The 23680-nt window shown below is 41.1% G+C and overlaps 1 protein-coding gene across 1 annotated transcript; it reads right to left on the bottom strand.

Annotated features, from left to right (window-relative positions):
• Positions 1-41: 41 nt before the first annotated feature.
• ARL14EP (ADP ribosylation factor like GTPase 14 effector protein) lies at positions 42-6931 on the bottom strand. The gene is made up of 4 exons (XM_063160543.1): positions 6821-6931; positions 4563-5068; positions 3596-3723; positions 42-2619 (listed from the first exon to the last, which is right to left on the bottom strand). The coding sequence occupies exons 2-4, from the start codon at positions 4983-4985 to the stop codon at positions 2391-2393; spliced, it is 780 nt and encodes a 259-aa protein (XP_063016613.1). The 5' UTR covers positions 4986-5068; positions 6821-6931; the 3' UTR covers positions 42-2390.
• Positions 6932-23680: the final 16749 nt, after the last annotated feature.

Raw genomic sequence — 23680 nt, 5'->3', positions numbered from 1 at the left:
TTTCGAACTTCTGCTCAATAATCCCAAACTGATTCATGGGATATTCATTCTTCATAAACCAGTCTTTTATTGTCATTGATTTTTGTCCCTTGAATATGTAAACTTTGCCAAGACATCAATTTTTGCAATTAATAGCAAAAGGAAAGTTTTAATACAGCCACTGAGGTACATCTGGATTTTGGATTTTATGGAAAGCAGTTGTTTCTTTTGGCTCTATTAAAAGAATGTCCTGTTTAACAGGTTTAGTTGTAATTCTGGCAGATGGGGAAGTACATGTGCAGCTGGGAGTCACATGCACTCACTTTAAATATTGAAAAAATAGTTTGTGTGTATATAAAAACAGCAAAAAGAGAAACTCATGCTGGAAGCAGGTTAAATCTAGCAAAATGGTAAAGTTTGATTTGTAACAATGTCTTTTAAGAGAAAAAAGGCACGTGGAACTGTATAAAAACATGCTACTGAACTTAGTGACACACTACAGCCAAGGCATGTTAGGAGATGCAGCTAAATGGAAATGTCACAAATACCTTAGGAAGACATGTGAACAGCCAACACCAAAATGTCTTTTTTTTACCAGAAAAAAACCTAAACCCTGATTGTCCTCGGGGACAGTACTCACTATCTGCATTGTTAGGAAAGAAGTGTTTTATCTGGGAAGGCATCACCTGCTAGTGCAGCTGTAAAATGAGAGACTGAATGTGCTCACTTTGCACAGACTGAATGGAGGTGCAGAAATCCAGTTCTGATCATGAGATGCTCTAGGCACCTTAAGGAGTTAGTGAATCCAAAATCTGGCTGTGGACCTGAAGGGGTTACACTCAGCACAAACATGGAAGCCTGTTAAGTTTATTAACAGTGGGTACTGCCAACTCTGGTCTAATTAAAAAAAAATAATAAACACATGGAAATTACATGACTCAACCAGCTTTTCACCTCTCACTCTCCTGAAAGTTACCTGTTTATATTTTCACTTGGTTCAAAAGATTGCTTAAGAGATGAAACAGTGGGAGACATCCACTGCAACAGATGCCAATGCTCTGACCAAAAAAGACTCTTATTTCTTTTTAGAACAGATTTAATAAAAATGCAGCATCTCAGTGCTTATCCTCCAGCAGGACCAGCAGATGTCAGCATAACTCAAAACATAACTTTGGATTTTGGCAAGGCCACATTCAGAACAGAACAAGGTCTGCTAGCACACTGCAACTTTATCAACTTTACCAAGTAAGTCTGCAAGAACTTAACAGTATTATTGAGAAAATGTGACCCAGCAAACCAAATCACCAAAGGACAGGAAATTTATACAAAACACAACAAAAATACAAAGAATAAAAATGTTACTAAGACTTAATTTACAAAATCTTTTCAATAAGCCTTCTTACAGTGTAAAAGTTTAATATTATGAGGACAGATAATGTACCAACTAAAGATACCAAAAAAACCCAGATGAATGGAAGGTAACGGCCTAGATAATCTTGGTCTGGAAACAGACACTCAAGTTTATTTCAGCTGCATCTAAACCTTAAAAATCAGTAAAAAGACAAAAAACCAGGGAGAGGGCTGTTGAAGTACTGGTTCAGTCCAATTACAGACTGGTAACAGAGGAAAATTGTTTTAATTTTGTTCTACAGAAACCAACAAAGTAATAAGTAATATTTTAACACAGTGCCTTGACAGGTTAATTTCAATATTTTACTATGAATTCATATCCTTATGAATTCATAAGGGTAACTTGACCTCAAAAGCCAGTAACTGGGATGAGACCTGAACACCTAAATGCTTTTGACTCCTTTTTAAGTGAACAGGATTGGATTTACCAGATGTAGCTTCAGTACTCTAGAGAAAATACAGTATTCACTATTAATACTAGAAAGAGAGCTCTATTAATACTGCATGTAAATTCATTGAGAACTTTCACATAAATCAGATTAAAACCCACGAGATCCTGAATTTGAGCAGGAGAAATGAGGGATATGCACAGATGGTACATTCTAAAAAGCAATGTATGAAAGAATTGTGTGAAAGAAGAGTGGCTCAGGAGAGATCACGTTAGAATTCAGCACCTTGTAGTTGAGTAGAGCTGTTCAGTGAGATCCTAGCTGCATGAGTAAGAATCCTGATTCTTAATAGATCTTAATAGATCTTGTGGCACTCATTGGTAGCCTGGAGCTGAACTCCAACTGTACAAGGATCCATCTTGCTTTATCAGTGCAAAGACAGCAGCGTGGTTATGGACATACCCACGCTGCAAACAACAGTGAAAGTGAGCGCATTCACCCCGCGAGTGCTGACAAGTCCCAACAGCTTACAGCAAACTAAACCCTGCGTGTGCTGTGTTTACCCAAAGCATGGCCCACGCACTCAGGATGGAACAAAGGCCATGGTGGCCCCTAGCCCACATGCTTGTTCCTGATGATCTCCCCGCCCTCGATCTCGATCTGCTCGTAGAGCCACTTGCGGTCGCAGCGGCACTCGGTGCCGCACTTGTTGGAGCCGCACTTGGGGCAGGCGTAGAAGCAGCCCAGGCAATCCTCGTCCAGGCAGTCACACAGGTCCATCCCGCTGTATAGCAGCAGCCCCTGGCTGTCATACACCTTGCTCTTGGCTGGAATTACTTGCCTGTGCAATGAAAAACAAACAGCTATTTTTTTCCGTGTTATAATCCCCTCATTGTTTTGATACCAAGTTGCTGAGATTTTTTGAAAGGAACTTCCCAGAAAGAAGTTTTTCTTTTGTCTTTTACATGTGTTTTTTCATAGAGGTGTGTACAGCCTTCTCGTGGCTAAAAGCTTTGCATCACTTCTGTGAATGATTCCCATGCAAAACCAGGACAGGAGGGAAGTTTGCTGTCTGCAGGTGCTCACTTTAACACTGTTAATTTCAAAGATACCTTACTGTGTTTGGTAATGTCAGTCCTAATTGTATCTCCAAAAAATTGTATCCCCACCCTGTGCCCAAACTAAGCAGGAGAAACAGAGGGAGAGGGAAGGATGTGTAGTTGGTGAGCAGCATATTAGTGTCTGTTTCTGTCTGCTACAGTTACACTTAATGTGATACAACACACTAACGTGATTATTTCTTGTATATTTTGAATATAGATTTTTTTCTTTCTATTTTACTTTTTTTTTAATCAATCACATTAGAAGGTTGTAGCTTGTTATCCAGTAATTTCCAAACTGGATGTTAACTTTGTCATTCAAAAGGAAGGTAAGGTCCTAACTTGCACATTTTTGTTTACCAAGTGTAACTACTGAGTTTACAGAAAGATGATGACCAATATTTCAGTGTAGCCTACTTGATCTTACTGTATTCAAATTTATCTTATAATCAGGATTTTAGTTTATGCATGTATTAATAGTTACATCTATGGTCTGTGTAGTATTGTGCCTCACAAACACCTTTTTGTGTTTGCCTGAAATATGAACTGTAAGCTAATGTTTTATCTTCTCTTTTATTTATCTCAGGAATGAGAGGGAGCTTCAACATCCCTAAAACCAAGAACCCAATCCATACCCACACAAACATCCACAGAGCTAATGTTACAGGCTGACCTATTTTCAAATGAAAGTTAATGTAAACAGAGCTAACAAATTACCTGTCTGAATTAAACACTGAGATTTTTGTTTGCCTTCTTTTTTCCCTTTTACTGGTCTCTGGAGTGAACTCAGTCTGCCGTCCTGGGTTAGCAAACTGCAGAGACTTTAAAGCCTTAGCTGTACGCCCCTGAAGGAAGAGAGAATGTCACCACATTAGAAATACAAATCTTATGAAAATATCTAGTCAAGGATATTGTAATAACCTAGATGAATTCTTGACCTGTAATTCTATGACAACTTCAAATCTTTATGCTGGAGAGCTAAAACTGTCTCTGACCCCAGCAACACAAGCTTTGCAGTGGCAGTTTTAATCAATGCTTTCGAATCATCCTCCTAATCACACTGACACGTGATTGAAAAATACATCAGGGGAGCAGCTCCTAGGATGCCACTCCTCTTTGCTCAGGGTGCAGGCTCCCTGTGCACAGCCTGAACGCTGCAGCCAGCAAGGCACCAGCCACATTCCAAGCTCAGCACCTGGAGAAGTGTCCTCCCACACCTGTTCATCAGTGTCCCTGACCTTCACAGCCCAGACACCACAACAGGAGCACACTTAATGCACCTCCCTGCAGGCTCATTTCATAATGAGCTGCAGCAGAAAATGCCTTCTTTTCCTTTTTAACTGAAGAGACATCTTTAGAAGCAGCTTTTGCAGTGCTCAGTTTCAAGCACAGGAGTTTGTTGTTTGCAAGGCTTGAATAACAGCTTAAAATACCAGCAGCAGTCTGGTATCCACATGAATTTATAAGTAGACACAATTTTTCAAAACTCAAAGGCCATATTATTTAATTAGAGAAGATTTTAAGGTTCTCCAAACAAAGGTTTAAATACAGTAAACCTGAACATCTAAAAGACTACATCCTTTCTTATTTCTGGGTGAGAAAAATGAAATTTATGTGGTAGTTATATGAAGTGGAACAGCTTGCAGAGCGCAGAGGGGATTGGAAAACTGATCCATATACATACATCTGGATCCAGCCTTCTCCTCTGTCGCTCCTCAGGTTCCACATCCACACTTCCATTGATGATCTGCATACACTTGGGACAAAGCTTCCAACCAGGAACAAACTGCCTTCCAAACTTGGCACTCAGGAAAGCTGCATCGTCCAAGTCAATGGCTCGCAAGTTTTTCTTTGACAGCTTTCTGTGGATGTTAAAGGGATCACAACAGGATTTTTGTAAGTCTTCAAACCTCTCAATGTAAATTTTGGCGTGGTGGAAGCAGATTGTGTTGTTCTCTGACAGGGTTATGCCAGTCCTCAGCTGAAGCAGCAGGAGGTCAGATGAAGAGATATCTTGTTTGGTTTTGAGGCCAGTGTGACGGGTGTAATAGATCTTGTGGCACTCGTTGGTAGCCTGCAGCTGAACGCCAACTGTACAGGGATCCATCTTGCTTTATCAGAACAACTCAGCTCGTTTATTTTGCCCAAAATAAATCTTTGAAGCCTTCAGGAGTTTCTGTGAAGACCACCCTAGAGAAAGCATTAAAATCAATCAGATTTGCAGCGCAAACTTTTCTCCATAAGCCTGACATACTGGATTTAAGTAATTTAAAAAACACATAAAGAAAATATAGCATTCTAGTCCAGATACAACTAAAATTTATACTGGAACTAAACCATGCATTTTATATTCCTTTCAGAGGCTTTATTTTGGGGTCATGTGGCTTTTATGAGCAGCCCTCTGTTGGGCAGTTATTTCATAGTTAGGCACTAATACCAAATTAAACTACAAAATGCCAAGTGAGCCACTGCAGACTGATGTTGGAACCCTGGAAACTGAGAATTTCTGTGCTGGCAGGCACCGACCCCCAAGAGAACTGTGGAGACTGTGGATAAGGCTTCCAAAATGGAATGACAGAACTGGGATTGTGGCTGTGGAGTTTGAATAGAAGTGTGTAATATCACAGGGTGGAAAATGCAGAGTTTAAGGTTTCAGAATACAGTAATATATATAAAGCAAGATGAAGGTTCTGGGGTGGAGGCTGGTCCTTCTTCTTCACCTTCTTCTCCTTGGGTTTGGGTGGTTTTGTGTAATTGCATTAAAAAGTCCACATTGTGGGCACGGGTGGTTGGTTATTGAGTTAAAAGTAACAATAATTTAGGTCTCACACCCTGCTTGTTGTGGTCCTAACACACCAGAGCCTGAGCCCATCTTGCACTATTTTTTTCCACCACAACATAAAAAACAAACTTTTATCAAAAGAAAGGAATCACTTGCTCTCAAATCCTCTAAGAACCTTAATTACAATGAGTGTAGTTTAACTGGGATGCTTATGTTCACCTACACCCTGCTCTGCAAAGGCAAAACCCAGAAAAATGGAAAAGCAGTCCACTGGTTGTGTCTGAGAGGGAATCAAATACTTCACAACAGCTGGTGTGTGAATGATATTTTAATCTTTTTTTAAAAGACCACCTATCAAACTTCACCATCTTAGTGAACCAGCTCTAATGACAATCTTTTATTATTAGCTGCACAAAGTTTGTGTTTCAAGCCACGGTAAGTGGAGCTGCTAATGACCAAAGTTCACTGCAAACGAGTTAACATTTGAACAGCAGTTCAGGCAATACCAAGTGACTTTACTCAAAGAAGCCTGTTCCATCCAGCCTGCTTCAAGTGCTAATGTGCATTTCAGACTCATTCCTGCTGTGGAAGGTGGGGTTCGTGTGTGTGGCTGAAACACACCATGCCAATATACAAGTGATAGTCTGAATTTTCAACATTTGTAAGTCAGGACTCTTGGAAGATGCTCCTATGGAGAAATCCAATTTGTCTTCTAAGAAAAAGAAAAAAAAAAAAACCCAAACCAAATAATTATTACAATGTGTGGTATCTGTACCATGCTATGTGATATTAAACTGCACAAAAGCACAAGTCTGTCACCTCGCTTTGTCCAAAGGACACTACTGCTGAGGGAACATGGGGATCTCATCCATTCATCCACAGCAATTCCTGGTGGGAGCTGCAGTTTCTCCTCCGCCTGGAAGGAGATCGCGGCTGCTTTTGCTGCGGCGGAAAGAGGAAAACGCTAGAAACAGCAAACCCCCGGGGTTTGTGTGTGCGATGTTTTCCAGCGCTCCCCGCACACCCGAGCTCCCTGAGGGGCAGCACGGCGAAGGAGGAGCCCGCCCCACGCCGGCCTGGCAACGTCCCGGCAAAGGAAGGCCCGGCCCTTCCGCTGCCTCCGGGCCGCCCCGGTGCCTCCCTCCCCGCCGTGCCGGTACCTGCCCGCGGTGTGTGTCCCGCCCTGTGGGCCGTGTCCCGCTCCGGCCCTGGGCTCCGTCCCTCCGCGCTGCCCGGCGGGCGGTGGCCATCAAGGGCGCCTCGCCACAGAGCCCGGGGCGGCCGCAGCGGCGCTTCCGGCGGGCGGGCGGCCGCAGCGACACCTGGCGGCGCGGAGGAGCGGCTCCGACCTGAGGGACCCGGTGTTCCCCGGCACTTCCCGGTGTTTATTTCCCGGTGATTATTCCCGGTGATTCCCGGGGCCGGTGCTCAGCGAACGCCCCCGGCGCGGCCGGTGAGCGGAGGGCCGTGGCCCGGTGCAGGCTCCGCCGGGCTGCAGAGCGGCGGCGCTGAGGGAGAGCGGCACTGAGCCGGGCCGGGGCCGCGCCGGGGCTCGGGGATTGCCTGTGCTGTCCCGGGAATGCCCTGTGCTATCCCAGGATACCCCGTGCTATCCCGGCAATGCCCTGTGCTGTCCCGGGAGTGGCCCGTGCTGTCCTGGGAATGCCCTGCGCTATCCCGGGATACCCTGTGCTATCTTAGAGTGCTCTCTGCTGTCTCGACAATGCCCTCTGCTGTCCCGGGAATGCCCTGTGCTATCCCAGGATACCCCGTGCTATCCTGGCAATGCCCTCGGCTGTCCCGGGATACCCTGTGCTATCCCGGGATACCCTCTGCTGTCTTGGGAATGCCCTGTGCTATCCCGGGAATGCCCTGTGCTGTCCCGGGATACCCTGTGCTGTCTCAGGATTCCCTGTTGTGAAAAATGCCAATCACTTGTTTTAAAAATTTTTTAAAGTTTAATAGTAATAAAATGGTTAAAAAGAATAGTAACACAATTAGAGTAATAACAATTTGGAAAAATTGAATTAGGACAATATGAGACAATAAAAACAAAGAGTTACAGACGTGCAGGTACCTTTTTCTGGGCAACACGAGCCCAAAAAAGGACCCCTGCTAACAAAGGATTAACCCTTAAAAACAATAGCCTGTTTCATATTCATAGACTTCATACATGATGCATAAATTCCATTCAAACACAGGATTTTGTCTGGTCATTTTCAACTTCTTCCTTCTAATCCTAACAGCGCCTTCAAGGCGGGAAGAAGTTCGTTTCTTCTGATAAGAAGGCAATAAATTCGTTTCCCTGAAAGATTTAGGTGTCCTGTGGCTGCTATCTGCTGCGAGTGCCTCATTTCTTTCTTTAAAAAAACCCACTAATATAGTTCTTATTTTAACAAATTTTATAACCTAAAACTATATTTAACACAGTATTTAAGAGAATTAATACAGCATTTCTTTCTAACACAACACATATAATATTCATTTTAATATTTGCGAAAAGCCAGTCATATAATACATGCATTTTTCACACCTGTGCTGTTCCAGGATACCCTGTGCTTCCCCCAGGTCCCTCAGCCTCTATTTCTCATCTCACCCCAGCCCCAAAATCAGTTCTTACCAAAGCTGTTCTTTGTTTCAAATAAATAAATAAATAAAACCAAACCCCCTCAAATCTGTCTCTTCATTCAGGGGAAAAACACAACAAGGCCTTTGGGTCACCAGAATGTCCCTCAAAAGTCTGTCACTCATTTTTGGTCATCAGAACCTCCCGCAAAATCTGTCACTCTTTTTTCGTCACCACAATATCCCTCAAAAGTCTGTCACTCTTTTTTGGTCACCACAACGTCCCTCAAAAGTCTGTCACTCTTTTTTGGTCATCAGAATGTCCCTCAAAAGTCCGTCACTCTTTTTTTGGTCACCACAACGTCCCTCAAAATCTGTCACTCTTTTGGTCACCACAAGGTCCCTCAAAAGTCTGTCACTCATTTTTGGTCACCAGAATGTCCCTCAAAAGTCTGTCACTCTTTTTTTGGTCACCACAACGTCCCTCAAAATCTGTCACTCTTTTTTGGTCACCACAACGTCCCTCAAAAGTCTGTCACCTATTTTTGGTCACCAGAATGTCCCTCAAAAGTCTTTCACTTTTTTTTGGTCACCAGAATGTCCCTCAAAAGTCTGTCACTCATTTTTGGTCACCACAACGTCCCTCAAAAGTCTGTCACCTATTTTTGGTCACCAGAATGTCCCTCAAAAGTCTTTCACTTTTTTTTGGTCACCAGAATGTCCCTCAAAAGTCTGTCACTCATTTTTGGTCACCACAACGTCCCTCAAAAGTCTGTCACCTATTTTTGGTCACCAGAATGTCCCTCAAAAGTCTGTCACTCATTTTTGGTCACCAGAATGTCCCTCAAAAGTTACTCTTTTTCATTGGTTGGGTTTGGGTTTTTTGGTTGGTTGGCTTTTTAAAATAAATTCTACTGTCTGTTCAAGAGGTGCCTCGGTGGTGTGGTGGTTGTGCTGGGATGATCCTGAAGGTCTCTTCCATCATTCAGGACAATAATGGATTTATCAGGGAGGAGATATGAAATTTTGACCTGCCTTCATTTGGTCCCCGTCTAAATTGTGACAGCACATCCTGATTATTCATGGAGTGTTTAGTTTTTAGAACAAAGTTAGTTCTAGAGTTCAAAGAGCAAACAGAACACAGTTGCCCTGATAAGTGACTTAAATTTATAATATTACAAATTATGATGGTACTAGTGATATCTAAAATAAAGCCTCAAATTACCTCCTAATGCCCATACAAAGCTTTTGTTGTTCTAACTAAATAATTGCTTTCCAACAGATCTCCAGTGGGTGTTAACAGTAAGGAAGCTGATTCTTAGGGCAAATACAGAAAGGCATGGCAAGAACCTAAAAAGAAGAATTGTAGTGAGCCATAGGAGCTGGTGTGAGTGCCAGAACAGGGAATTCCATGGGGATTCACAGCTGTGCTGACACTTAGTTCTAAAGAAATCATTTGGGACTGAGATGAGGCAGCAGTTTGGGTAATAGAAGCTCAGCTTTATTTACCCATAAATATTTGGATATAGTGCTAGGTGCTCTCTTGAGACCCAGCAGTAGGTTTTTATCACTTTGGTATATTTTTGCTATGTTTTTATATATTAGAAAATGGAGTACTGAAGCCAGCTGGGCCCATGGAATAGAAACATCACAAAAGACCCAAAGCAGCAAAGTGGTTTTTGTTTGGTTTTTTAAAAATTCTGTTATTTACAGTAGCCTTTGTCAGTACTATGAAAAGATTAGGGAGAGGGTATTTTCATCTAGAAATATGACACTGAAATTGCCTTTAGAATGCAAGACTCTAAATCAGGATACTTTTTACCTAACTTATTGAACAGTGTTGGAGAATTGATGGGATTGTGGTCTGAAAATAATCAAAAGCCTGTGAAGAAATTATTTTTTCCCTACTTCAGGAGATACCCAGGGTTCTAAAGCATGGGAATGTGAAGCTTTAATATGTGGGAATAGCATCATGCAGGTTGTGCCATTTGCTGTTTCTCCATCTGACCACTAAAGAAAACCATTGTAAATTCCAGATATTAAATCATGCAGTGGGCCATCAGTGACAGAGAGACTGTGAAGTGCTATCATTCAAGAAAGCCTCAGTGAGGCTGCTTCTGCTAACTTGTGTGGCTTAGGATGAAATATGTGGAGTTAATGGAGGGGAATAATTCATGAGGGGAGATATTTGAGCTACAGCTTGTGACATCAATTTGTAGTACATAAATATAGGAAGGGCAGTGAGGTGTGTTCACTTTTTCTCTGTTAGTGTCAATATGTGAGGCTGACTGGATGGGGCTGATCCCAGGTTATTTGGGGATTAACAAATCTGCCAGCCATGGATTTAGACTGGTGTTGGTCAATCACATTCGCTGTGCTGTGTGTGAATGGGATGGTGCTTTAATGAGGGAGACCTTTGGGATTTAAATGATTCCCAATAAGGATGAAGGGGAACTGGAACTGGGTGTGGTAGAAATATTCTCATATTCTGGTGATACTGGGTGGGTGCAGGCACAGAGTTTGTGGTGATTGGGAGTGGGGCTGCAGCTGAGCCTGATCCCCAATTGGCCCCAGCTGTGAAAAGCAGGTGAATAATATTAAAGGTAACAAGCCATGGAGTGTCCAGGGTGCTGAGCAATCACACAGGGAGCAGAGAGCACACAGGTGCAGGGCATGAGGGGTATAAAAGGCTGAAGGACAAGAAGAAAGGTATTCGCAGCCTTCTGAAGTGGTGTGGTGCTGTTCTGCATGGGCTGAAGCTCTCTGCAGTTGGGTGGTGGCACTCTGTGGGTTGTGGCTGTCTCAGCTGTGGCAGGTGGGAATTTAAATTTGTTTCTCTGCCAGTGCAGGTTGGCTCCATTTGCCATTTTCACTCATAAGGGTATCTGAAAAATGTCAAAGCTCTTGCTGCAAAGCAATATGTATGTCAAGGTTATTTTCGATGGAGTTTTTGTTGTGCAGCAGCACAAGTCCTCCTCTCTCCTGTTAGTGTCTGCTCACTAAGTCAGTGATTTTTGTGTCCCTCTATTCCCTCATGTGTAAAAATTGCACAAAGCAGTATTGACTTACATCATCACTTAAAAATTGCTACTTTTCTATTGCCTTGATTTCCAGAGCTTAAGGCAGTGACAGATTTGTTGCTGACCTGCAAAAAGCTTTGTGATAGACTCAGAAGAAAGCCATGTGTAACTGTATTCAATATAGTATAAACTCTGGGTAGTTCACTTCAAATTTCAAAGGTAATCAAGCAAAAGTTTTTCACAACTGTCTGTCATTTGACCATTGTTCAGCATTATTTTAAGATCTTATGCTTTATTTTAAAAACCTCCCAGAAATTCTGTTCACCTATATGATATCCAGTTATTCTGGTCTAGAAATCAGCAGAATAGTGGAAAGTGTCAGATTTAATTTCTTTTTCAGTCTAAGCAAGTTGGAGGATGCTGTTAAGTTGGTTTTTCATTAAAATGAAACAAGCTAAGATATTCCACTAGTATAGGATCAATATCTCATTGAGTGAAATTTTATTTAAACTTTAGTGTCAAATGGAAATAAAATGTCCATTTTATCTTATTTGGCGTATTTGGGAAAAAAACAACCTGAATGTAACTGTGGTTTTATATCTTTTTGCTACCACCAGGGATCCTTTTACTTTTTTTCAAGGCAAACATCTCTGTCTAGCTCCTACAAAATGTGCTGGAACATCAAGTAGGCATAGATGTTGTCTGCTTTGAGTTTCTCTAGGATTTTCTTATAAAATATTGTCATCTGCTCTTTCAGAAAAATGAAGTCAGAGATACAGAGAGCAATTGTTGCAGGGAAAAAGGCAGAAAAAAGCTGATGGTTTTGGTAGGGAGCATTTAGATATAAATGGAAAAAGGGAAATAAATAGCCTACGTGAGTTTTCCTTGTAGATAATGTGGATGCCAAGTGCTGTATTTTATCTAAAAGTCATCAAGTAATGTCACAAACAGAACTGTTTGTTTCACACTAAATCTTTAAGTCTTGAAAGTCTGGTAACACCATAAAACTCATTTTAAAAAGTCTTAAAAATTACCTTGGCATATTTTGTAGCATGCTAATAGGTTTTATTTTGTTAGCTGTGGATATAATAGTATGCATGTCATGCCTTAAATTGCTCTCTGGCCTAGTTATTCTGGTTTTTTTTTGTTTGTTTGTTTTTTTTTTTTTAATTTTCATTTGGCAATGTTAGAAAGACTTCTGATTATTTAAATTCACATTTACATTTTGGCACACAAGTGTTGAATATGTGGATTTGTGTTATGTGGAGTTTTTAGGGTATCTAGAAATAACAGAAATTCTGTCAGGTTGAAAAAAACCCCTAAAGTTCCCCCTCGACACTTTGAGTGTTGCTGTGTCGTGAAGAGAATCCTCTGCTTTACTGGCATTGACCTTAGGATGCCTCTTTGGGAATCTTCTGCCCTTTCCAGGCTGACTTTGTGACAGTCCCTATAAATTTATAGCCTGGAACATTCCCTGCTCAGTGAGATCTTTGTGTTGAGGAGGATTTTGGCTGCTGCTTCCAGCCTGCTCCTCTTGTCTGAGCAGCTTCACAGATGATGCAGCATCACCCTGCTGCTATTCTGTGTTCCCTGCTTTGGGGCTGTAGGGGATGTGCTCAGAAACTTGGATTTGGTGCAGCCACTCTGTGCCAGTTTGGGACACAAACCCAATGTCTGGGAGTTTCTTTTACTGCTCTCTAAAGGTATTGAATTTATTTCTGATTCAAAAAGCAGGGACATTGCTAAAAGCAATCTCATTCAGCCTCTTTCTAGTCACTTCCAGAGCATCCAATCCTTGCACAGCCCTAAGACAGTCAGTGGTTACTCACTGGTAACAGGTTAGGGTGCTTGAGGAATTTAGGGTTCGTCCTTTCCTGAGAAAAATGTCCTCTCCATGCTTGGCTTGATGGCAAATGAGGGTTGTTAATCTGACAGTTGATGAAGAATCAAATAGGGAAAACTGCTTTTTTTTTTTTTTTTTTTTTTTTTTTTTTTGACTTGGTGCATGCTGAATCATTTGTCTGGGTGTTACTTCTCCCCAGTGCACCCTGATGTCCCAGGGAGCAAAGAGACCATGAATAAATGTTCTGTGAGTGGGCTTCCTGTCAGTGTGAGTGTGGGTTTATGGATCACACAGCACTCCAGGAAGCCTTCCACATTTTTGCCTGTTAAATAGGGCTTGATTCATGGTTACTCAGCATTTCTTTGATGCTCTCTGCCTTCAATTAAGGCTGCCTTGATGGAGCACCAAAGCTGAGGAGACGAAAGGGACAGATCAGCATTTAGGTCAAGAATTGTCAGTTCTGTGGCTGCCAGCAGCCACTGCAAAGTGGAAAAATAAATAAATGTATAAATAGCAGTGATTGATTATTAGCCATTTTTTGGAAACTCTTGTGTGTGATGTTGTCTGTAGAGGGAGAAATTTTCCTGTGCTATTTTTATGCAAGGCAAACCTTTCCTCTGTTGACATGGCTATACTGGCATAGCACTGCTGCTATGGGTAGCTGATGCATACTGTATTAAAAAAAGGATATTTTCCAGGGCAAATCACATCTCTCTTAATAATCACCAGCTGGTTATCTCATTGAGAAGGTCCTTAGCAATATTACTTAGGGAAGTTGAATGGCTTGCTGAAATCCTGGAACAGACCAGTAGCAAAGTAACAGCACCTCACAAGCCTCAGTGTGGACTTGAGGTCTCCTGTGCAATGTTTTGTGGCTGCAAAATTCACATGGGACACATGTTTTAGAACGTTTTACTGCAAGAGGATGTTTGCTTGCTGAGTTTTCTGTTCCTGACTTATGGGTTCTGCCACCCTTCCCCAATTCCACTCATGGAGCAGCAAGTCCTGAAATGTTTGAGGCAGGGAATGTCAGAAACTCACTCTGACATTTGATTATGAATTGAGCTGCGTATACTCTTGTCTTGATATTAAAATGCTCACTGCAGCTGGGTGTATGCACAAACCAAACAATAAACGTTTGTGAGTGTAGCTTCTTTTTTTTGCAGTCCTCTTGTGCTGCAAGGGTTGGGCTCTGCAAGAAATTCTGTGACTGTTCTTCAGTTCTGCAGTGCTCTGCTCCGTGACTCACTGTACATCAAAATTTTCTGTCAGCTGTAGCTATGGGAATTACCATGGTGCCTTGAAATCCTTTTAGAAATAAGACAGTTATCCCGTGAAACCTTCACTGAAATCAAGTTTATTTATATCTTTTCTGGTTTTACTTTTGAGAGTGATTTATTTTTTTTCTCAAGCCATGGGAGGCAGTTACATTGTCCATCAGTTTTATGGCCTTCTGACAAATCACTGACCTAAAACCACACTGTTTGCCCCCTGATTTCATGCCCCATTAGGTATTTGGAGTGAAAATACTCAATTTCTCTGCAATTGATAGGCCTGTTAGCAGCTTCCAGCAACTACTGTGCATAGTCTCAGTCTAATCCTAGCAGTTTTTGACTCGCAGAAATGAATGTAAACCCATTACATATTGCATTAGGCTGTGCTTTTTAAAAGTGTTCAAAAATGAGATTTTTGGTTGCTTTATCCTCTGTCATTGTTTTGAAAGATAAACAGGGTGAGGCTGACAAATTATGGAAGGAAAATCAAGTGTTTTGCACTGCCCATAAAAAGCACAGTAAACCTGTTTAGCCTGACCCAGTTTGTGGGTGTACTTTGGGTATCAAAGCCAAACCAGGGCTAGTGCTTATTATGCTTGAACTAAGCAACATATGAGTCAGGCTACAATTTATCTAATGTTGTTGAGTATATTAGGAGTTACAGCAACAGTTTTCTTTATAGACTTTATTGAATCCAAGTAATATAAGAGGCACCACTCAGCTTCCAGAGGAAATGAATGTAAGTTGATATTAGCAGGTGTGCAGACAAAAGAAAGTGTAACTAATCGTAAAGGCCATCTAGAAGTTCTAGTTTTGACAGTAATTTTAAGCTTTGGTTTTTCAAATGAAGAATTTTCATCTTATGCCTTTTTGGAAAGGTGATGCTGTGCACCACACAATGAAAGTTTCTTTGTGGAGGCAGTGACATTGAGACTTGTTGTTTCTCTGGGTTTTAGTGCCATTCCAGTGCCAACATAGTGGCTGATGTCGTGTGTGTCCCCAAAGTATTGAGGGGAGGCTCCATCCATGTGTGTGTCCAGTGCCAGGAGCTCTGCAGTGAGCTGCTTTGAGAGCCCAGGGTGCTTTTTATTCTATATCTGAACACCCTCTAGAATTTCTCCAAACAGCTTCTTGAGGCAGCTCATTTTATCAGCTGGCTTTACTTGTTCGTGTCATAACATTCTTCTCCTTCCAGCCAGCCCCAAATGTTCTTTTTAAGTTTTTCCCTGGCTAAGTTGAGTACCAGCTTCACCATAATGACATGCTGTCATTTTATCTGTAATGGTTTTCCCATGTCTGTCTCTGAGGCAGCCACAGCATGTTAGACTGCTGGTTTGATGCAGACATAATTCCACATTTCTCCAATAATATTTCTGATAAAAGAATTCCTTGTCCTCTAAGTCTTTGTTGTATATGTCAAAGGTTTTGTTTCTTGTGTCAGTAATATGAATTTTCTATGATCTAGAACCACTCTTACAGTGGAAAAATAAATTATTCATTGTTTAAACAAATTTTTGTTTAGAAAGCCCATGGTTTTCCTGAGCTTTATAGTTGGCAAATTGTTGGGAGTTTTTGCCTCTCTTTCTTGCTTTGGATCAGCTCAGTGTAATTCTCAGATAATTAAGTTGCTGTGTCAGTACCCATTTTTCATTTTCAGACTTGATTCTCTGTTCATGTAGGACAATCAGTGTTGCTGTGTGACTGAGAATAGGATATACTTTTATTTCTTTTAGTCAGTAGCGAGATATTTAACCTTTTTTTTTCTTGTGGTTGAGATTTTATAAAAATTCCTTGAGATGTTTTTGTAGTTGCTGAGCCATCCAGCCTCCTCCAAATCTGCTGCTGTTAGGAGGCATCACAGGCTTTTTCACAGCTGATAAAAATGTGCTCAGGGGTGACTGAAATCCCAGAGAAATCATTGTTTCACTACGTTGTGGGGTTAATTTTGGTTCTGAGATTTTCTTCAAGCAATTCTCAAGTGCAAAGCACAGTTCTGTTATTGGGGGTGGTACCATTTTATCCAGATGCTCATTCCTTAGCAGGAACAAAAAGATTCCCTTTATCTGCTTGTCCAGCTGATGTCTAGACATGTGGACATGATTTCAGGTTTCCAGCTGTAAGATGATTGCTAACTGTTTGAACATATCTCCTTGTTCTTTTTCAGTTTTTGTTTTCAAAGGAGAAACTGCCTTTTTTTTCTTACATTTTTAGTATTTTAATTTTAGTTTTAAAGTATTCATAACTGTGTAGTGACACTTATCTTTCAGATACTTGAAATTCAGATAATCCTTTCAGAACATGTTTTGTTTTTGTGGTTTTATGTTTTGCTTTGTTTTTATGGTTTTATTGCCCTCCAGCTGTAGGAGACAAACATTTGGGGCTATTTTTTATGTTGATTTCATGTTATTTTAAAAACATAAACATACCACTGAAACAAGTTGGTTAATTATTCACTTTAATAGACTGTGACCAAAATGTTGTTTTTATTTTGTGTCATTTCCTTTTCTTTTCTGTAATCTCAGTGTTTATGGTGGTTTTTATTGCCCTTTCCCCCTTTATTTTGGTGCTTTTTATTGCTTTTTCCCCTTTATTTTGAAGCCTATGCATATTGCTTTCAATCAGCCTCTTTGCAGTATGATACTATAATGAGTGGAATAATTCTAAAATTTTAGAGTCTCCATGACTCTTACTGTTGATGATAAGCATTCATTCACTAACTGTCTATGGCTTTTGGAATATTAGGAAGTCCTTGGTTTCTAAAAATTCATTAGTTTTGTGTAAGTGTCTGATTGTCCTGGTTTGACAGCCAGGAGCCACATTTATGGTCTGCAAATTGCATGTGTCGAGTGTTGCATAAAAAAAAGTTACAGCAAACCAAAGAATTGAATTCTTCTATTGTTGAATTCTTCTATTAAGAAACCTGTCAACAAAACAGTTCAGCAAATTAATTCTGAGGATGTAGGCTGAGAAAATTTTTCTCCCAAAGGGCTGCTTCCTATTAATATTTTATAGCCTCTTAGAAATTCTCAGCTGGAATCATTACAGTTTTGTAATGTATTGATCTGGCTGGAGAGAGGTCTTAAATCTGGATTTTCACCTGGGTCTTCTCACAATACAGAGACACCTGAAAGGTCCTGATGTGCAGGCTCATCCTAAGATGCTTTTCAAGTGAGGGACACTCCAGAGAACTTTCAGAACTTTCAGTCTCAGGAGAAATGCTCTCATAAACTGATGTTTTGTGTATCTATCAGCTTTCTCAGATGGTAAGTGCTTTTTCTTTCGCTCTCTGGGGTGGCACAGCACAGTGAAGTGCACAGAAGCATCTGCTTTGTTCTGGGCTCGTTCCCATGAGGTAACTTGTACTCTGCACAGTGGAACATTCTTCTGCTGCAGGAGGGGAGAGCTCATTCTGTGCAGTGAAATATGGTCCCTGTGTGCTGTGCTTGGGTAGGGGGAGTGCTCTGGAGCCAGCTCACTCTTGTGTTCAATGGGTTGTGCACTGGTAGGTTTTTATTTGTTTGTCTGCTTGCTTTGTAACAATGGAGAGCATCGGAAAATAATGGCCAAGATATAAAAAAGCAGAATAAAGATTTTGTGTTGGGGAATGGATAATTTGTGGCACCAAGCAGGATGGGTATGAATTGTTTTGACTTGTCTTTGCTCTCCAGATAGCACCATGACTAACAGAAAAGAGGCAATGTGCTCTGTTACAGTCATTTGCATGGAAAAACTGTACAACCATCCAATCCTTTTCAGACTCTTGTCTCCCCAAGCACCAAGTGATGTCTGAATTATCATTTTTCAAGCAGGTTGATGCCTGTACAGTGCAACCCTGTGGGACAAGTTCTCTAGCTTTGCAAAATGTTTAGCTCTGAGAAGCCAAAGCAGATGTTAGTGCAGAAAGAATTTGTGCCAGAACTTAGCAGGATGAACAGAAGGGGAAAAGGTACCAGAGGAAAACAAAATGAGAGACTAGGGCACTGGAAATAGAACAAATGGAGGACCATTGAGGACTGACTGAGAACCTAACTTAGAGGTGAACTGGGAATGCAAGTTAGCAAGAATCAAGGACTGGGAAAGGAAGGATTGAAGGAGAAAGATTTAAAAAAGTGAAATAAATGGGAGTAATGGAGGAATCCAAAGCTCTGAAGTTACTGCAATTTCCCCCCCTCCAGTTAATTTCACTTGATAAAATTATAATGTATGAGAAACCTGGCTTTGATCCTTCTGGCAGTCTAGGTACACTTGTTTCTCAAAGTAGGAAAAATAGCTGGCCAGATAACTCGTTTAATTGCACAGAGAGGCTGAGTCTGCTTTTTGGTCCTATGCTGATTTTCACTGTATTTAAATGATATCCTTTTTGGGCCAGTCAGCTTGTGTGGAAAGCATTTATTCAGCTAGAGAATTGTATTTGGCAGGAATTGAATAAGCAGCAGTGGTCAGGATGTAATTGAATTAATTCTGCAGTGACAGTGAGCCTAAAGCTTGGAGTATCCTATTCATTCTCACCTAAAGTTCATTTCTCTGTAAAATTCACCCATTAAGTGAGTACTGTGGTGGTGTTCACTGGGGTCCCAGGATGAGGGAAGAGATGAGAATCTTGACTTTGTTTCAGAAGGCTGATTTGTTATTTTATGATATATATTATATTAAAAGAAAGTGATATATTAATACTGTACCAAAAGAATGTAAGAAAGGATTTCATCAGAAGGCTTGAAAGGAATAGAAAAGCATGGAATGATGTCAGCTTTCTGGGTAAGGATAAGTTTTCTGAGTGCTGTTTGCAGAGGGCTGCATCCTCCCAGACCAGGGCAGGCAGGACAGGGAGTGTGCCAGTGCCAGTATTCCTCACCTGGGAATGCCCTGTTTAATACCATCTTGCTCTGTGGGTTTGCTGAGTGCTTTTCTTTTACCTCAGAGGGAGACCTGCACATTTACCTTTAATAAACCACAGAGCTCTAAGGCTTTATCAAGGAGGGTGAATAATTCATGGCTTCAGAATAACACAAAGGTACTTACAGATAGGTTGTGAGGGAGACAATTTAATATTCTTGATCACACATGTTCTCTTTTCAAACAGCACAATATTCTTCTTATTGACATCACAGGAAAGGAGAATTTTAAGCAATATATGAAAGATAACCAGAAATTGCTTTTCTGGATGTGTCAGCTCTTGACTTGACAGAAAGTCTAGAGGTGCCTGTCTAAAAGATGAACACAAAGATGATGGGAGCTGTCACTACAGCTTGATTGGAGGCCTCTGAATACTTGATGAGAAGTGATGGCTGGGAAGGAACAGTCATATTGAGCTTGAAATGTGATGGCAAATACCTTCTGTTTAATGCAGTGGAGAAGGGCTGGTCAGCAGAAGGTGGCACAGATCTATTTGGATGGGCAAGCAAGGCTGGTTTGTGCAGCAGCATTCTAAACCTGTTATCTATAAAAACTGGAAAGACTTTTACTTTTCTATGGTTTTTACTATTTGAAGTTAACATAATCTCTGACAAAGAAGTGTTCTTTATCATCAGTTTTTCCTTCTGTCCAATGTGTCACTGGAGCACAGCATCACGTGGGGCGTGGCACGTTCTTCATTTTGCAGCTAAATTAGTGAGACACTCATATGACACAGAGCCTTGAAGAACTGTTAGCTGTAGCATATCTGAAACAGCAATGCTTAATTCTTCATTGGCTTTCTGCTGCTTTCCTGGCAAGCCACAACTGCATCACTCACTTGAGTGAAAGCAGGTGAAACCACATTGTAGGTCTGAAATGCCCTCTTAGTGGTGTGGGTGCTGTGGTGTTTGTGAGGTCCCCAGTATGAAGGGGGAATTGAGAATCTGACTCCGTGTTCCAAAAGGCTGATTTATTATTTTATGATATTATATTACAGAATGCTATACTAAAACTACATGAAAAGAAAGAGAAAGGGTACATCAGAAGGCCTAGCAAGAATGATAACTTGTGACTGACTCATCAGAGTCTGATACAGCTGATGGTGATTGGTCATTAAGTAAAAGCAATTCACATGGAACCAATCAAACATTCACCTGTTGAATAAACAATCTCCAGACCACATTCCAAAGCAGCCAAACACAGGAGAAGCAAATCAGATAATTTTTTACATTTTTCTCTGAGGCCTCTCAGCTTCCCAGGAAGAAGAAAATCCTGACCAAGGGATTTTTCAGGAAATATGACAGTGACAGGTGCCTGGCATGTGTTTGTCAGTGCATGCTATTTGGCCATTATTTGATGCTTACAAACTAGGAGAATCAACTTCTCTGTGTATATTTAATTTCTTTTTTTGGGATCTCCCCCCCACTTCATGTGCTGCAGCAATCCTCTGCTGGTCTTAACATCTTTTAAAAATAGATAATTCCTTTGAGGAATTACTGCTGCCAATTGTTCCAGGAGACTGACATTCAGGTTTGCATGTGGGGATTATCATACCTGGGGAACTTCATATCTGTACCCATGCTTGATGGTGTGCCAGGGAGTCTTTGTAAGAGTTGACATTCTTCAGCTGGAAAAGGATGGTGCTGCTTGGTTTGTGTGACTCACCATGACTGCTAAGACTGATAGATTTCAAATATTGAGTTTTTACCACTTCCTTTGGAAATATTTTGAATCAGTCTGGGGGTAAAATCACCAGATAAATCAGTTTCTAGAATTCTGTGAGCTGAGTAAGAGGTTATATTAATTTATTAATATCCTAGGTTTTTGTACTGTTCCAAACACTAATCTAAGATTATTTTCTGAATGCTGTATCTGTAAGTATTGATCCAGAGAGTAATAATGCTTCCAGATAAGGTCTATGGGAATTAAAAGGAAAACTCCCTCCACTCCAAAATCAGATGACATTTCACTGTCTTTAATCAGTGGTAGATTGCTAAGGTAAGATTCCTGTCTACTGAAATAAAAGGAAATGAACTCCTTACTGCCAGGGTCCATTTTACAGTCAAAGACAACATCTGCACCATATGAAAGAGACTCTTGCCATCCCAAATTAAAGAGTAACTGGTTCCATTTCATCTTTTCTCAATTTCCTGGAAGGGACATAGCCCAGAGGTGCTCTTAAATTACACTGGAGTTGAATACATTCTTAAAAAGATGTTGGGAAGCCACCCATAAATGAGTTTTGAACTTTGATGCAAATAAGTGGTGTAGGTCACTTGAAAGAATCACTCTCAAAGATATTAGCAAAACCAGATTTAATATAAATATGCAGAAGCAACACTGTTACCAAAGTTCAGTGAAGGGCTCACTCCATTACTTACTGGAGAGGTGAGGCTCACAAAAGGAAATCTGCTTGGAATCAGTTCAGAATGATTTATTTCTAAGGCATTTAGCAGCTCTTAATCATTGACTAATTTAATATTTGAAAAACAATCCAGTAGGATTTATATGAGCTCAAGAGTAACTTTAACTGTAGAGCTGAGAGAAGGCAACATTTATTCTACACTTAGGTACACACAGATGCAAAGGACTATGTGCAAAGGTGTTAAATTTTGATGTTGGTTGCTTTTGCCTCATAGGGCAATGGGTTTAGCCTCCAGGGGGGGATGTCTTAACTTTTAGCTTTTATTATTTTCACATTCTGTGCTGCTTTAGTGTGTGGGTCTGAGCTTCACATTCAGGGATGGTGAGCTCTGTGCACAGAGCAGGGAGACAAAACAATTCCTGCTCCAGCTGGGCACCAAGGACAAATGATGCCAATCTCAGCCCCAGAGCACAAACCCCGTGGGCTGCAGAGAGAAAAACAAGCAGGGTGGGAGTGCCTGGGCTAAAGCTGGAATGGGACAATGAACTGCAAGGTGCAAATGGAGCAGAACTGATCCCAGGGAGAGAGCCCGGGAGCGCTCGTGCATTTTGGGGCCATTTTGGGTCCTCTTGGGTGCAGCCCTGGCTGGGCTCTGGTGCTGCCCAAGGTGGATCCATGGAGGAGATGCTTTGAAACAATCCCTGCTGTATTCTGTAGCTCTGTCCAGCCTCTCTCTAGGGCAGCCTGCACAAGGCATCAGAGGGGGGTATCAGCCCTGTTGTCTCCTTGTATTGATGGTTCTCTGAGCATCCCAAATTTGAGGGCTGGCAAATTCTGGACACTTCCCCTTCAGAGGGAGATGCTGGCACCGCCTCCAGCAAAGCTCAGAGGGTGTCACAGGGCTGCTGCTCGTGGTTTGCCAGGCCTTTGGCTTCAGTCCCCTGCCAGTCCCTGTCCTGGCTTTAATCTGAGGTGGCCATTACTGGGATTTTCCTCAGAAGTCTTGTGACATTAATATTGATTCACTGTGGCTGTAATTCTGGCAAATAATGTTTCAAGGCCTTGTTCTGTTAGACAACAGAAGTTCCTTGGGCAATAGAACTTTCTGGGAAGAGAAAGTTGATGAGCTCAAGGGAGATTAATTGCCCAGAAACCATTAATCAAGGCTGAGGCCTAACAAGGATTCCTGAGAGTGTTGAGCTGCTTGAAGAAAGGGGAATGAGAGGAGTTGCACCACCAAAAACCTAAATATAAAACCTTTGGTTTGCATTAATTCCTTGCCACTCTTAATGCTCCATAGGCAAATGACAACGGCTTCTTATGCTGAAAAGCCTTTTTTTGCGATTTAGAGTTGGTTTTATAAAATAATTCTGCATTTAGGAAGTCAAATGCAGGAATTCATACAAGTTAGATGGAATTTCAGAGCTGAATTCAGGCAACTCTTACTTAGACTGTGGCTTATTCTGCTACCGGGGACACATTTGTGTACTAAAGGCTATATGAGATGTAGGAAACCTGACTTGTGGAGATTTTAATTTAGATAACTAAAGCTGAGTTCCTGAAAGTACTGCTCACAATGAATAACATGTAATTTGTTTTGGAAACTCAAGTGCTCACCAGGAAAATCTGTCTGGCCTTGGTTTCCCAATGAATTTTCCCTTAGTGCAGGTGCCACATAGAGGACATTCTCATTCAGGGGAAAAAAACATTATTGGAAATCAAAACATTGAGTTCAATAAACACTTAAAGCTGACTGAGTTGAAGACGTAAAAAGAGAAATAGTGTTTTGTTCTACACTGAAAGGAACCTTTGTTGAGTGCATTACTCACATGTTCAATTATGAGTTCACAACATCAATTTAATTCTATTTTTTATGATTTTTGATCAAACAATAGTAAAATAGACTCAGTTTTTTGCTCAGTTAAAGCAACATTTAAAAATACTAGTGACAGCATTTTATAGACTTGACTGTACCTTTTTCTGAGTGGGAGGAATTTACTCGTATAACAGATATTTTCCAAAGAGAACCAGAGTTTTGGGTGGTTCAGAAGGTATTTCTG

This window comes from Melospiza melodia, chromosome 6, assembly GCF_035770615.1.
Source record: "Melospiza melodia melodia isolate bMelMel2 chromosome 6, bMelMel2.pri, whole genome shotgun sequence".
Lineage (NCBI taxonomy): Eukaryota > Metazoa > Chordata > Aves > Passeriformes > Passerellidae > Melospiza > Melospiza melodia.
The sequence above is the reverse complement of the archived record's forward strand: the minus strand, read 5'-3'. Positions and strand labels throughout refer to the sequence as shown.

Excerpts from the sequence above, each read along its gene's own strand:
- ARL14EP (XM_063160543.1), bottom strand. The coding sequence starts at position 4,985 with ATGGATCCCTGTACAGTTGGCGTTCAGCTGCAGGCTACCAACGAGTGC. Across the intron at positions 3,724-4,562 it reads GGAGAAGGCTGGATCCAGAT|GGGCGTACAGCTAAGGCTTT; the intron begins GTATGTATATGG and ends CTCTTCCTTCAG. Across the intron at positions 2,620-3,595 it reads TCAGTGTTTAATTCAGACAG|GCAAGTAATTCCAGCCAAGA; the intron begins GTAATTTGTTAG and ends TTCATTGCACAG.